We start from the raw sequence: 15,521 nt of genomic DNA on the forward strand, positions 1-15,521 counted from the left end.
CCACAGTGTACATGTGTGTTTTTACTATCCACACTGTACATGTGTGTGTGTTTCAGACCGGGCCAAACCATCAAACAACCCCAACATTAGAATATTCACAACCCTGGAAACCTCAGCAACTTTGAGCTACATGTAGCTAAAAGTACGCCCTTCTGTGGGCTGTTCTGGGACTGGCTTGACTTACAGAACCCTCAGCGGGTTGGCCACACACACTGACCTCAAATCTGTCAGTACCAGGAGCCCATAATTGCCTCAAGGCAGCGATGCTAATTTGTGATTGCAGAGTTTCTCTGTGCCCCCAGAGACCCGACAGAAGGTGGCGCTTCAGGAAGTTCATGTTTTAGACAAAAAAAATTAAAAATAAAAAAATGAAAAAGCTGAGGCTCATGGGAAGTTTTTTTTCATGTGCTGGTTCTCAGACATCCAGAAAAAATTCAAATGTTTGATTTTATGTCACTACTTACAGTAGATTCTGCTTAGAATGGTTTTAATAAATCAAGGTTTTGTGTCATAGAAATTAAGGTAAAATAAATAATTAAATCTTTAAGACATGGCTAAGATTTTTAATAAGTCAGCAGATTCAACACGATCTGCTGCTTCATTACATACATACATATTACTAATTGTCTTTTTTTATGTACAGTATGTAAATGTTTTTGTACAGTGCCCTGAAACAACTTATGTTGGGATTTGGAGCTACAGGAAAAAACTGAACTGAAGTGAAAAGACAGTTCATACTAACAGTCAGAGCAGGTCAGGAGTCAGAGCAGGTCAGAGGTTAAAGTACACGTACACGTGTGTTCCACAGGTAAATTAATGCTGCCATCTCACCTGGAAACGTGGCAGGTCTGAGGGTTTGAAGTCGTTGGGCGAGCAGCCACACCAGTCCACGATGTGCTTGTACTGACACTTGCAGCCCAGTTTACGGTTCCAGTTGGTGAGCCTCAGGTTGTTGTCCACCATGGTCTCACAGAGGACACTGTTCTCCAGGACGGTGTGAAAAAAGGACTGTGAGATTAAAAACACAGCCTCTGTTTAAGTGAAATTTCTGCTTCTAAGAACAGACTTCTTGTGGTTCTGTCATTCTGTGCAGATGAACAGTTTGTAATATTCCAGTTCTCCTCCTCAGAACAATCTGGTCAACACAACTGTAACACTGATGATTAGAAGATGAGATGGTGCCCAATGAAAACCAGAGGCTCTGTCTGAGGAGGAGGAGCTTAAAGAAACAGGAACTAAAACAAAACAATTAAAATGAAAAACAACTAAATAAATAACTATATAAACGAACATATGGTTAACCTGTTATAACTTATGTAAAAAAAGTGTTGAAATATCTCATTTCTAAATAAATACTGTGAAAAAGCACAAATATTGGTAGAACTTTATATTTTGTCTAAAAATTATATTTAATGTTAGCTTTTGTTATAAAATTGTCAAAATTTCAAAACAGACATTAAATATTTTTATGTATTTTATTTGTTTAACATTTTTATCACAATATGAAAATGTTAAAATTACTATTATTTTGTAAAATGCAAAAACACAGTTTTTATGAACTGATTTTATTGTAACTGACAATGGTAAAATAGTGTTATTGATTTTTTATATATATGAATGTTTCTGTTCAGTGCCCTGAGATGACTTCAGATTCAGATATTCTTTATTGTCAAAACAAAATTATGTACACAGAGTCCCAGTTACATCCAACAATAAAATGTAAATGAAAAACAGTAATAAGATCTAAGATATGAACTAAGAAAAACATCAACTAAAAATACGCTAAGCCCTAATAGCATAAAAACAATAAACACAATACGCCGAACAGCAGCATGAACATGAGTCTGTGTGAGCAGATGAGCATGCATGAACACCTCAACATGAAACAGATCAGCAGCAACATGAAACAGATCAGCAGCAACATGATGTGATTTTTCACAGTGATTATTCTAGTTAGATATTCATGAGTATAACAGCCTCAGGGTAGAAGCTGTTCCTCAGTCTAGTGGTTCTACATTTAATGCTCCTTAACCTCTTTCCTGAGGGGAGCGGGGCAAAAAGTGTGTGTGCTGGGTGAGTGGGGTCCTTCATGATGCAGGTGGCCCTCTTCCTGCATCTGGAGGTGTAGATGTCTGTGATGGTGGGGAGGCTGACTCCAACAGACTTCTGTGCAGCCTTCACCACTCTCTGCAAAGCTTTTCTTTCTGCAGCTGTGCAGCTTCCATGCCACACATTGATACTGGAGCACAGGATGCTCTCCACTGCACACCTGTAGAAGGAGGTGAAGACTGAGCTTCTCAGACCATCTCGCTTCAAATGCCTGAAGAAGTGTAGTCTCTGATGAGCTTTCTTGATCAGGCTGGTGGTGTTGTTGCTCCAGTTGAGGTTGTCATTCAGGTGCACACCCAAATACTTGTAGCTGGAGACCACTTCCACCGCAGATCCTCCTATATTCGGGGGGGTTGTAGGTGGATTTGTTCCTTCTGAAGTCCATGATCATCTCCTTTGTTTTTTTTTCATATTGATGTGAAGATTATTATTCTTGCACCAGTTCTCCAGGTGTTCCACCTCCTGCCTGTAGCTGGACTCATCATTGTTTGTGATACATCCCACCACCACTGTATCATCTGCAAACTTTACAATATGACAGCCTGGATGGGTAGCTGCACAAATATATGTGAGCAGAGTGAACAGGAGAGGGCTCAGCACACAGCCCTGAGGGGAGCCAGTGCTGAGGGTTATGATGGAGGAAGAGAAGTTGTGGATCCTCACAGACTGTGGTCTGTTTGTTAAGAAGTCTAGGACCAAGTTGCAAATGGAGGGACTTAGTCCTAGTGTGAGTAGTTTGTCCATCAGGGTTTGGGGGATCATGGTGTTCAAGGCAGACGTGAAGTCCACAAAGAGCAAACAAACGTAGGAATCCTGCTCCAGGTGGGTAAGAGCAGTGTGGACCACAGAGGAGATGGCGTCCTCTGTTGATCGGTTCTCGTGGTATGCATACTGATGAGGGTCCTAGTTGATGTTGATGATTGTTCTGATGTGGGTCATGACCAGTTTTTCGAAGCATTTAGCAACTATCGGGGTGAGGGTTCACTTCTGCCTTTATAATCTGTTATACACTTAATGCCCCTCCACATGCTCCGTGGGTCTTGTGAGGTGAATTGACCCTGGATCCTCTGTGCATATGTGGCCTTGGCCTTCTTAATACCAGCAACCAGCTACTTCTGTTGTGACTTGGTGCTATATAAATAAACTGAATTGAACTGGTTCCATTTTATATGCTTTTACTTGAGAGTTTAAAAGCATTCAGTAAAAAGTTTTAAAATAAACATATCTTGGATAAAAGTTAGTACTTTAATATGACAATTTTTATAATAACTCTAAATGATATTTATATTTAAATTTACATTAAAATGTTTAATATTTTTAATTTAAATTTGTTTTCATTGTACATAAACAGGGCAGCACGGTGGCGCAACTGGTAGAGCTGCTGCCTCTCAGCAAGCAGGTCCCCGGTTCAAATCCCAGTTTGGGTGCCTTTCTGGGTGGAGTTTGTATGTTCTCTCCGTGCATGCGTGGGTTTTCTCTGGGTGCTCCGGTTTCCTCCCACAGACCAAAAACATGCATATTAGTCTGATTGGTAACTCTAAATTGTCCCTAGGTGTGTGAGAGAGCGAGTGAATGGTTGTTTGTCTCTATGTGTCCCTGTGATGGACTTGCGACCTGTCCATGTTGTACCCTGCCCCTCGCACAGTGATTGCCGGACATGGGCACCGGCGACCCCCGTGACCCAAAATGAAAGAAGCAGGTAAAAGATAATGGATGGATGGATGTACCTAAACACAACAGTATAATACCTTTAAGGCTGCAGTATAAAAAAAATTTCCGTAAAAATAAAAGAAACTCTTTGAAATTCAAAGCAGTTTTAAAGTTTAACCTCGGCTGGCAGTAGAGTGTAACCATAGAAACGTTTCAGGCCTCCGACCAGCTCGTCCTTCGAGTTTACAACGTAATCCACAAACGGCCGGTTGAGCAGGAACCAATCAGAACCTCCATCCACAGCAATGCCTTCAGGGATCTTCCTATCCCCGAGACGCCACATATGGGTGTCACACTCGTAGAAGAGTCGGTCCAGACCTTGTTTACGAATGAAACTGTGGAGACAAATAGCAGGCCAAATTCAAATCCTGAAGTCTGTTCAACCAGAAGATACTTTACTGATTAGTTTTAGTTTCACTGAGGACTAAATCTGCGAGGACAAAAGCTGCAAGGACTAAAACTTTGAAGACTAAAACTCTGAGGACAAAAATTCTGAGGGACTAAAACTCTGAGGACTTCAGAGACACCTTCTTTAGGTGGTCTCCTGGGGGACTTGAGTGCCCTGTGGGTAATAATGGAGCCATGTCAGAGAGGTGTGATTGGGGGAAACGGCCTCCCTGATACAAACATGAACAGTGTTCTGTTACTGGTCTTCTGGTCTAGGTATGGGCTGTCCATGACCAACACCAAGTTTGAACGTAAGGTGGTCCATTAAAAGGACTTGGTACCAGGCCACCTTAGGCACAAGGTCAATTGAATTTGTTATCAGTTCATCAGACCTGCAGTCCTAGGTCTTGGCCGCTCGAGTAATGAGAGGGACAGAGGTGTCAACTGTTCACCATCTGGTAGAGATCCGGTGGCAGAGGAGGCAGCAAGACAGACCTGGTAAACACAAACCAGGAGTCAAAATTTCTGGGGAACATCTGGCAAAGCCTCCCGTTTGAGCTTTAACTCACACCTCCAGGAGAAGGTTTTTTTTTTACATGTCTCAAGGAAGGTCAGGCTTGTCACAGTGACAACCGAAGAACCTGCTGGTGAACACCAGTGGTGATGGAGGCAGTCAAGCTGAAGGAGGAGGCCTTCAGTTCTTAGCTGTCCCTGAAGTACTGGGTGGCCAGAAGGACAACATTTTTGTGGTTTCATATGCAAAAACTGTGGTGTGGGACAATGTCAGAGAGGAACGTCTGGTCAGTCTTAAGGAGGTTCTAGCAAAAAGCAGGGCCTGTTCCAGGCCATGCTTGGTGGTGGGCTTCTGCAGAGGTGCATGCTGGGTATTTGTTGAACAGAAACATCCCTCAGTTTATCTAATTCTGTTCTGCTGTGAGACAAAGATTCTGGTCCTCTCAGCACCACAAACCAACAGTTCAGATCTGTTTACTCCGTTCCAACAAAGTAATGATGGTTCCAAACAAAACATCTGTTGTCATCTACAAACCATAAAACATCAATTTACTGAAGCATCCCAAACCCAGAGAGGACTTTTTGTTTTCCTCACCGTGCGTTGTCTCTGCCGTGAGACTTAATGAAGTTCATGTTGCGATATTTGGACAGGAACGCCACCAGCTGCTCGTTGGTCCTGAAAAGAAACAGAATCGGGTCAGATCCTGATCACAAAGACTCTGCCTGATCCCAGAAACCCTCAGGTCTCCAGCTTCGGGCCATGAACTCCGACTTTATTGATGTTCATCAAAAGGTTTAATAAAACAAACATCGGGAAGAAGCCCAAATCATCTCAGAACCACTGTGAGGCTGCCGTCTGCATTTAGGTAGATGTGGATCACCAGAGTCCAAAACTCAATCTAAGACAAGACCCGAAACTCAGCAGAAGGTCGGTCACAAAACAGACAAGAACTGTGGCAGATTCCTGAAAGTACCAAATAAATTCAGATTTAAACCAGACCTGACCCTGATCCAAAACCTGATCCTGACCAGAACCAGTTTTTAGGATTCAAATTTGACCACAGACAACAAGAATAGTTAAAGTTTATATTAATAAGCAGCTGCTGGTGGAGGTCAAAGTCCCAAGGCCGGGCCAATCTGGAGAGACAGGAGGATTAGTGAGCAGGACTTCACTGACAGGTGCAGGAGGAGTTACTTGAGGGAGTTGGAGGTGATGACATCACCGGTGGTGAAGACGGGTCGGCTGTGAGGTAAAGCAGAGCAGTGCGTAGTTTTAAGGGAGATCCACACGGGAGGTCCAGAGAAACAGGCGAGGGTCATACACAGGTGATCAGAAGTCCTGGGCCAAATCCAAAACGTAATCCTTGAGATGTGGTTGTGGTAGTGGAAGCAGGGGTCGATACCATAGGCAGAAAAGATAATCCAAAGTAGGCAAGGAGCGGGCAAGACGAAGAATCCATGAAACAGGCGTGAGATCAAGACCAGGCAGGCAAACAAAACTGGGGAACGAACGCTGGACATTTACTGATCTGAAGGATTTCAGTAATCTGGAAATGAATGAGTGTGAGCGTGGAGTTTAAGTAGAGCAGGTGACAGGTGATCGGCATGTGGACGGTGATTGACCTGAGTGGGCGTGGTGATAGAAGCGCAGAGACGTGACATGAGCAGGGAAAACACAGAACATGAAAACAGGAGCTATGCAGGAGGGGCAGAAACATGACAGATCCAACAAAAACTAAAACCACATGTGAGCTCAGGTTCTAAACATGAGTTTAGAGCTCAATCCTTATTTAAAACTTGAACTTGGAACCAATAAAAACTCAGTCAAAGGTTGTTAAAATAATCTGAGTATAAAAACATGAAGTTCCAGATCAGTTAATCTGGGATTAAACAAGTTTGAGACAAACTAAAACTGACACTGAGGCAAAATGAAAGACCTCATCCTGTTTAACATGAAGAACAAATCAGAAATGAATGAATGAATCAACAAATGAAACAAAGAAATTGTAGCGTACATCCAACCAAGGGTCCCTCAAAGAGACAGAACGTCCTCAAAGAGACTGCGTCTCTCGTAGCCCCTTCTCTGTGCTAATCTGAGACAAATACTGGCATTCTGTTCTGACACAGAAACAGTTTCTTTTTACCCCTTATAATAATAATAATAATAATAATTTTATTTAAAATGCGCCTTTCAGGACACCCAAGGACACTTCGGTGTGTTAATCTACCATTCAGGATGAAGTCGACATCCTGGACCACCCCGGTTCCATATTGTATCATAATTAACTCTGTGTTAATTAACCCTCTCTCTTGGGAAGGGACAGACATTTTATTTTCCCAACAAGAAATCTCTAACAAAGTAGTGGACGTTACCTTACTAACAGGGACTGTCGTTGCCATGGTAAAAAAGGAAGTTACCGCCCCCCCCCCCCCAGTGGACAGAGCTTCAACAAATGACTTTGTTTGTAACAATGGCGTGTCAGGATCAAACTTGCATTTTACTAAAGAACATGGTGTTTATGTAAAACAAGGTGTTGCAATTTTCAGCAAAAACTATTGTGTTTCCTCCATTAAAGACTTTGAGGAGAGGGTATAATTAAATTAATGTACGCAGTTCTTGTTCACACCCACGGATTGGGAGCTGCATTGTCATTGGTTAAAGATCACGGGCAAGGCCACTTCTGATGTGTTAGGTAAACGGACACCAGAGGTGGTTGTTGGACAGTTGCTGAGATGAGCAGTTGCTGAAAAGTTGTTGAAGAGAGTTGCAGAGAAGAACTCTCTTGAGAGAAGCAGTCTCATGATGGAAGAAGTGGGTCTTGGAGTAGAGTTGGCTCTGAGCCAGCCCAGAAGTTCTTAAAATGTTCAAACACCCTGAAGAGTGATGCAAGCTGCTGGAAGAGACGTGGTCCCCTGGAGAAAATAACCCTCTGGTAACATCATGGACCTCCGGCAAAGTCATCATATCTGCCATGGTAATGAGAAAATGGACAACTCCCTGGTAGGACAAAACGTCTTCCTTCTGAAGTCTCGCTGGTACATTTCTCTGATGGTGACTCCAAACAGCCGAATTGATTCCTTACGTCAAAAGTCAAGCTTTCAGCTTCTCCAAGATTATTCCCACCGTTCATGGGTGATGCCAGAAAGTTCACAGTCCTGATAACAGCCTGCTCCAACTCTGACGCAGCTCCACATAATTCAGTCTGAGTGCTGCCAAGCTTCGACACATCCACACGAATTTGTAGACAATCCAGATTTTACCAACCCAAACAGCAGAACCCAGTTGTCATCATGAATCCAGTTTGTTTCTGTCGAGATAAGAGGGTCCTCCTTACCCTGACTTCCTGTCAGGAGAAGTTGATCAATTTTGTTGAGAGAACAGCTGATCAAAATCCTTCGAATTAGGAAGGTATGCAGGAAAAAAAACGAGGCTCTTAAAGGGTTCACAAGACGAAAGAGAGCAAAGCAGGGAAGCAGGGGGACGGAGCAGAAGAGGGCACGTCTGTCTTCATGGGAGCACAGAGAGAAAAAAAAATGCATGTGAGTGTGCTCTGAAGATGTTGCTCTGATAAAAACCTCCACGCTGCTAAATCCACCGTAACAGTTGGACTGCAGGAGTAAACATGTCCATCTGTTGTCCTCGTCCCCATGGAGGGATGATGGAGCCACACGGACTCTAGCTGCTGGTGGACGCAGTGACCAGTGTGTACTGTCCTCCTGCTGTCCTGTCCTCCTGCTGTCCTGTCCTTCAGTCCTGGCCTCCTTCTGTCCTGTCCTGCTGATTATTTGTTTATTTATTTACTTGTTTATTTATTTGGAAGTTAGTGTTTACAATCATTTAGAGCAACGTGTGCTCCTGTTGAGGTCAGTTTGTTTGTTTTTACAAAATATATTCCAATAAATAAACAAATAAAGGTTTACATTTTATATATTTTTTTATTTTTTAAACTAAACTTTTACACTTTAAAGATCAGATCCAATTCCATCAGGATCTGCTCCAGAACCAGGTTGTGGCTTACCTGAGGGGGTAGTCGGCGGCGCTCAGGTTGATGAAGAAGTCCCAGGACCAGTCGTCCATCAGGAGGAGGTCCTCCATGCTGCGCAGGTACATGCTCAAGAGGCTGGCTCCACCCCAAATGGTGGCCATCCTCCAGGAAGTCACTCTGACGTTCTCAAACCGAGCCGCCAGGGACAGAACCTCTCTGTGGAGGTAGTCGGACCTCTGGGGTGGGGGGGCGTTCAACAGAAAGCAGGGTTACGCCTTTATAAATCACTTCCTGTGGGATTAACAACCAGACTCATGGAGGACCAGCAGGTCCGTAAACTCTGATTTTATTGTATAAACTAACTAAAATATATATTTTTACAATAATGACAAGAACAGAAGTCGTTTCTGTTCTGAGATGACAGATGAGAGGTTCAACCCCACCTGGTCCACATGGATGTAGAAGTAGTGCGAGGTGTGGTACACGGCCTTGAAGAGGCGCTGCAGCTGCCGGGACGCTCGGCCGTGGACCACCAGGACAAAGACGAGGCGAACGGGCCGAGAGGCGTCAGGGACCACCGTGGCATCCCACGGAGCGTTCACGGTGGATTTACCTGCACAGAGGAACAGGAAGTTACCATGGAGCGATGCCTTAAAGGTGTGCAAGAAAATCTGATGATGCAGATTATAGATTCCAAACTGCTATTTCTTTCAAAAATTCTCTAGAAGGTGGTGTACCTGTACAACCAATATTTGAAAGAACAGAACATTCTCAAGGTTTTACAGTCTGGTTTTAAATCTCTGCACAGTACGGAATCTGCTCTTTTAAAGGTTTTCAATAACATATTTTGAGCAATGGACTCTGGTGACTGTGTTGTCCTGTTTTTAGACTTATCAGCTGCTGTTGACACCGTGGACCATAACATCTTACTTTGTCGTTACCAGCACTGGACTGGTTTAGGTCCTACTTAGTAGAGTGTACTTTCTGTGCCCGCCTTGGTGACCACGTGCCCTCCTCTGCTCCTCTCTTGTGTGTGGTTCCACAGGGCTCAGTCTTAGGCCCCCTCCTTTTCACGCTGTACCTGCTCCCTCTTGGCTCTATTTTTAGAAAATATGGGATCTCCTTTCATTGTTACGCGGATGATACGCAGATATATGTCCTGCTAAAGAAAACGGACTCTAACTCTCTGGCCCCTCTGTTTTCATGTCTGGAGGACATAAAAGCCTTGATGGCTGTGAACTTCTTAAAGTTCAGTGAGGGAAAGACTGAGGTGATGGTCTTCGGAAGCTCCACTGAGACTCCCAGTGTAGTTGTTGATTCCTTAGCCCAGTATATCAGGCCAGCTGTTACAAACTTGGGGGTTAAAGTTGATGCTGGACTAAAATTAGAAAATCACATCAGAGCAGTTGTTAAAACTAGTTTGTTCCATCTGAGGCAGCTAAAGTGAAGCCTATTCTTCCTCAGCAGCGTTTTGAAACAGTAGTTCATGCCTTTGTGACCACTCGGCTGGACTACTGTAACGCACTCTACACAGGAATCAGTGATTCATGTGTCTGTCAGCTTCAGAGGGTACAGAACGCTGCTGCACGACTTTTAACTGGCACACCAAAGTTTGACCACATTTCTCCTGTTTTAGCCTCCCTGCACTGGCTGCCCGTACATTCTGGGATTCATTTGTTAATTATTTTATTTGCTTTTAAAGCTCTTAATGGACTTGCCCCGCCCTATCTGTCCAAGTTGCTACATCCAGACACACCCTCTGGATCCCTCAGGTCATGTGATCAGCTGCTCCTGGGTGTGCTGAAGACAAAGTGTAAACTCAGAGGAGACTGTGCTTTTGCTGCGGCAGCTCCTGAACTGTGGAACGACCTTCAATGAACATCACACTCTTCCCAGTCTGTTTTTAAATCCCTTCTTAAAACCATCTACTCCCTGACCTTTGACACCATCTAAGATGTTGACTTTTAATCATTTTAATAATTTGTATTATCTGACTGTATGATTGTTTTATGATGTGTACAGCACTTTGGTCCTGTGGGTGTTTAAAGTGCTCTATAAATAAATATGGTATGGTATTGTTACAGACTATAGATTACAGATTATAGATTACAGATTACATACTATAGTTTACAGATTATAGATTACAGACTATAGATTATAGACTATAGATTACAGATTATAGATTACAGACTATAGATTATAAATTACAGATTATAGATGACAAATTACAGACTATAAATTATAGATTACAGATTATGGGCGGCTGTGGCTGAGTGGTTAGAACAGTCAAGGTCAAGGTGGCTATTGTCATTCACATCCCATGTGGTACACGAGGTGGAACGAAACTATGTACACAGGGTCCCAGTTACATCCAACAAAAATACAAATTGTAAAGAAAAACAGTAATAAGATCTAAAATATGAACTATAACTGTGATAAAGCTCTGATTAGTCTTTGTAGAGATCTAGTAAGAGTGCTGTATGAATGAGGCACAGATTGTTGTAAAGAGCTTTGAGTGTCTTGATAAGATAAAAAGGAGCTGTATAAGTACTGTCCATTTATCATTATAGATTACAGATTATAGATTACATATTCTACAGAAATAATGTGTAGTTTTGAGCATATAGTATTGATTTGTGTCTCTGCCAGCTGTTTGGAGGACTTCCTGTTATCACCTTCATCACTGACTGTTTGATTCGGCCATGTTGGGTTGCCATGGCAACACGGAAAACTCTGGTGTCAGTGCCGAGTTTAGCAGAACCGTTTCCATCCCTAAATTAAAGATGCTTCGTCACTCGCAACATTTTGAAGTATAAAGTTTTTCAGCTTAAACAAACAGGTCCACCTTTTAGCTAAATGTAAACCGAACCAAGTTCTGTTTGGACCTGGATGCTGAGGTCATTCTGGATCAGAACCTCATCATCTGGTTGAACGTCAGTTTCCTGGGCTGAAGGTCTAAAGGTCAAAGTTCAGGTCCATCCTAAGACTCATCTTCCAGAGGATGAAACCGGTCCAAGTCTCCTCCAACACATCAGTGACCTCTTGTCTGTGGTGCATGCTGGGAAAATAACCATAATCAGAAGGTTTGTCTGAGCCGTGCACGCCCTGCGATGTGCACAGAAAAGCCTCTGAAAACAGCGAGTGCCCTAATGACTACCGTGTCATCAAAGCAACCTATAATTATCCAAATGGAACCTGCAGCGGGTCTGGGAGGTTCTGACTCTTCAGTCAGCCCTTCCAGAACCACAAACAGCTGCTTGGATCGGGGCATAATTATTCTCTGTCCAAGCCTGGAAATAGAGCGGCGACCACAGGCTGCCGCTCTTCTCTATGGTACATGCTCAGCGAGGGGGTTCAGGAGGAGCTCTGCACCTCAGGGACTGGATGTGGATCTGAGGCTGAGGGTCAGTGTTGTTAGGTCCCTCACCTGATATCGGGCAGTACCGGGGGACCTGCTCAGGCATCAGGGCCCTCTCCTTGTGTCTGCAGTAAACCTGAACGATCTGCTGCCGACACTCGCGGCTCCTGGCTCTGGACAGAGCAGAGATGGCCTCCTTCCCGTTGACCTCGCACTGCAGCGGCTCCTTCCTTGGCTCCAGACTGGGTGGCAGCGGGGGGGAAGCTGGCCTCACGGTCTGGTAGAACGGAGGGTCTTGGTTGGACCCCTGAGCTGGTCCTGGGAGGGTGGGTAACTGGGACCGGGCTTTATAGGTGTGGTTGTGACTTGGTGGGTGGACAGGAGCAGGCCTGAGGACCGGACTTCCCAGCATGCTCTGGGTCTTCTCCAGTGTTCTCTGGACCGGTAGTCTGTGGCGTTGTGTTCGGGCTCCCAGGTTGCTGTTGCTGTCGAAGATCTTGTTTTTGTCCAGGTGGACTTTCTCTTTGGGTCGATGGGAGTGGTACATGTCCTGCAAGGCAAAAAGACAAAAACTTCTTAAATACGGTCAAATTGTCATTAACAAAGAAAAAAATCCCAGAAATCCTCCTTCAAAAATAAAAGGCAAACGTCAGCAAATATCACGGAGCCTAAAACCCAAAGTGGTTCCAGAGGAGCTGGAGCACGGTTTAGAGTTTTAGAAGACCTGGGGAAATAAATCTAAACAAGATAATAAAATGAACACGGTAATTCAGCAGAAAGATCGAAGTAGAGTTTTTATTATTGTCTGTGAAATGCTGGGCTGTTGAGTTTGACCCAAACTAAAACAGAATTTAAAGTTTTGAAGTCATGAAGTCATAAATGAATCAGAGTGGGACAAAGAGACGCTCTGCTGCCACAACACAACAAACTCCATCCCTCATCAGTCCATCACAGGGACATCTGGACAGGTCTCCAGTCCATCACAGGGACACACGGAGATAAACGAGACAAACAATCATTCACTCTCTCTTCCACCTAGGGACAATTTAGAGTTACCAGTTAGTCTAACATGCATGTTTTTGGTCTGTGGGAGGAAACTGGAGTACCAGGAGAAAACCCATGCAGCACGGAGAGAACATGAAACTCCTCCCAGAAAGGCCCCCGGCCAGAATTTGAACCCTGCTCGCTCAGAGGCAGCAGCTTTACCAGTTGTGCCACCGCGCTGCCCCTTTTCAAACTCATGAGCTCTAAATGTTTGACAAAGACCTTTTGATGTGAATTATAGGAGATCTGTTCAAACCACAAGCTGCAGAGTCCAAAAACATCTGAATGAGAACTGTACTGACGAACTTCAAGCTCTGAAGCTAGAAGGTCCACCTGATGGAAAGAAAACAGCTGGACACGAACGAGTCCAGATATTAAAAAAAAAAATTTAATTCAACCTTTATTTATACAGATTAATCACATTGAACCTCTGGGACTAATTTACAAGAGAGACCTGAGTTTAACACAGTGTGATGACAACAGCGGACAACAACAACAACAACAATAGACAATCATAAAGGATGCGTACAAATGTTTTTTTTTTTTTTTTACCAAACGAAAATAAAATGGTATTTAAAGGAAAAGTAGCCAAAAAACAGCTAGATTGTAAGGCGGTGTAGAAAACTAAAAACAGGAACATCTGCATTGGTTCTCACTCATTTACAAGTGAGACCTGTTTTAGACAAAAAAGTTGAGAAAAGTAAACACGAGGGGAGGGGAGGAAAAATAAATTCATATCTCGCACTATGTCCTGGCCGAGGCACAGTGTGAGAGTTGGAAGAAAAAGACCCCGCACATAAACAGCACAATGATGCAGACATTCCGCAGGGGGAAGGAGGCCGACAAGGATGGTGAGATTGTCCGTGCACTACCAGAGGATCCATAGTCTTGATAAAGATGGTGCAGTGTTTATTCAGCCAGCTCGCTCAGATAGGGGTCCACAAGTGTCCTGTGTTTGTAGGGCAGAGCAGAACATCATGATTTTCAAAACCTCCAGGAGCATCTGAGATACAGTGGCCTGTCCAAAGCCAGCTGGGGAGCCAATTTCAGGTAAACAGCAGTTGTTGTTGGGACAGGCAGACTTTATTGACTACACGTCTGCCTTCACAGGTGTTTTTTTTTTTTTGCTGGTACTCTTGATGGCGAACACAAACATCCAGATTATGTGGTCAAACCGCCGGACCGTGATTGTAGCATTCTCCGAGATCGATTCCTTCATGCCAGCAAGCTCTAGCTCGCAAAGCGTCTGAGTCTGAGCACTCGTAGCACAGTGCAAACCTTCATATAAGGCTGGCAGCCTCATCAATGCCAAAACTGCTGCCGACGTCTTTCCAATTTGTCGATATCCCAGGAACCAATTAATTCCAAAAGGCAGAAATCGTGGTATGGTAAATGGACTGTACTTATACAGCGCCTTTCTATCTTAACAAGACACTCAAAGCTCTTTACAACACAATCTGTGCCACATATATCCATTCATATACAGCACTCTGCTAGATCAAATCATTCTAAAGAGACTAATCAGAGCTTTAGCACATTCATACACCAATGGGACACACAGTGGAGACAATGAGGGGCTAATTGTCTTGACCAGGGACACTTCAGCATGTGACTGCTAATGGAATTAAACCCCCAACTCTTGCACTGGAGGAGACGACTGCTCTAACCACTTAGTCACAGCCACCCCGTTATCATAAATCCAATTATGTACGCATCTTGAACGTCCTCGATGGACAATACAGACAGTCACATCATCTTCCATCCACACCAGAAATCCATGATATGTCCGGCTGCGTGCGTCCAATCAGGGCATGCGGGTGCTCCTGCACCCTGTTTTCTCGTCGAGAAAATTTTATCAGTTGCGTTGAGAGACCAGCTGACCAGCTCCATAATAATTTACGATTCGGAAGATGCTCTGAGGCAGATTCACAGACAGAGCAAAAGCAAAGGCAGAGGAGGGAGGCAGGAGAGGGAAAGAACAAGTGGTGAAGGGAAGGGATTTAATAAACATAAGACTTTTGGACGTTTGTTGATTTGTTGAAACAAAAAACAAAGAATGTGCAGGTTGATAAAATGCTTCTTAAACGTAGAAGAGGAAAGATGTGAGTGGTTGTGATGGCATGGTTCAATAAAAATGTTCCCCGTGAGCTCCCTGAGGCACGCCAATGACCTTTTTACAGGGACTGTTGTGCACGTGAAACATCAGCCATCACGTGCACTAAAGCATACAGTGACTTCTTGCATTCAAATGTGTTGGTTTTTTGCACACTTGACAGATTTTATTCACATTTAGAAACAAACATGTTCATAATTTAGATTAATTTGTGTTTCAGTTGTGATAGATAAATAAATAACAAATGCAGAACACAGCTGAAACATGAACACTGACCTGAGAGCAGCTGAAACATGAACAC

At 43.7% G+C, this 15,521-nt stretch overlaps 1 protein-coding gene across 1 annotated transcript in view; it reads right to left on the reverse strand.

Moving 5' to 3' along the window:
- LOC119421053 (xylosyltransferase 1) overlaps nucleotides 1-15,521 on the reverse strand; it is a 24,469-nt gene that overhangs the window by 4,611 nt on the left and 4,337 nt on the right. Inside the window, exons 2-7 of the mRNA XM_037688445.1 lie at nucleotides 12,133-12,613; nucleotides 9,149-9,318; nucleotides 8,739-8,941; nucleotides 5,315-5,395; nucleotides 3,938-4,154; nucleotides 832-1,008 (exon numbers count right to left, since the gene is read on the reverse strand). Of these exons, the coding sequence (XP_037544373.1) occupies nucleotides 832-1,008; nucleotides 3,938-4,154; nucleotides 5,315-5,395; nucleotides 8,739-8,941; nucleotides 9,149-9,318; nucleotides 12,133-12,613 (1,329 nt within the window). The remainder of the gene's footprint in view (nucleotides 1-831; nucleotides 1,009-3,937; nucleotides 4,155-5,314; nucleotides 5,396-8,738; nucleotides 8,942-9,148; nucleotides 9,319-12,132; nucleotides 12,614-15,521) is intronic.

The sequence above is a fragment of the Nematolebias whitei genome, chromosome 15 (genome assembly GCF_014905685.2).
Source record: "Nematolebias whitei isolate Nwh7 chromosome 15, NemWhi1, whole genome shotgun sequence".
NCBI lineage: Eukaryota > Metazoa > Chordata > Actinopteri > Cyprinodontiformes > Rivulidae > Nematolebias > Nematolebias whitei.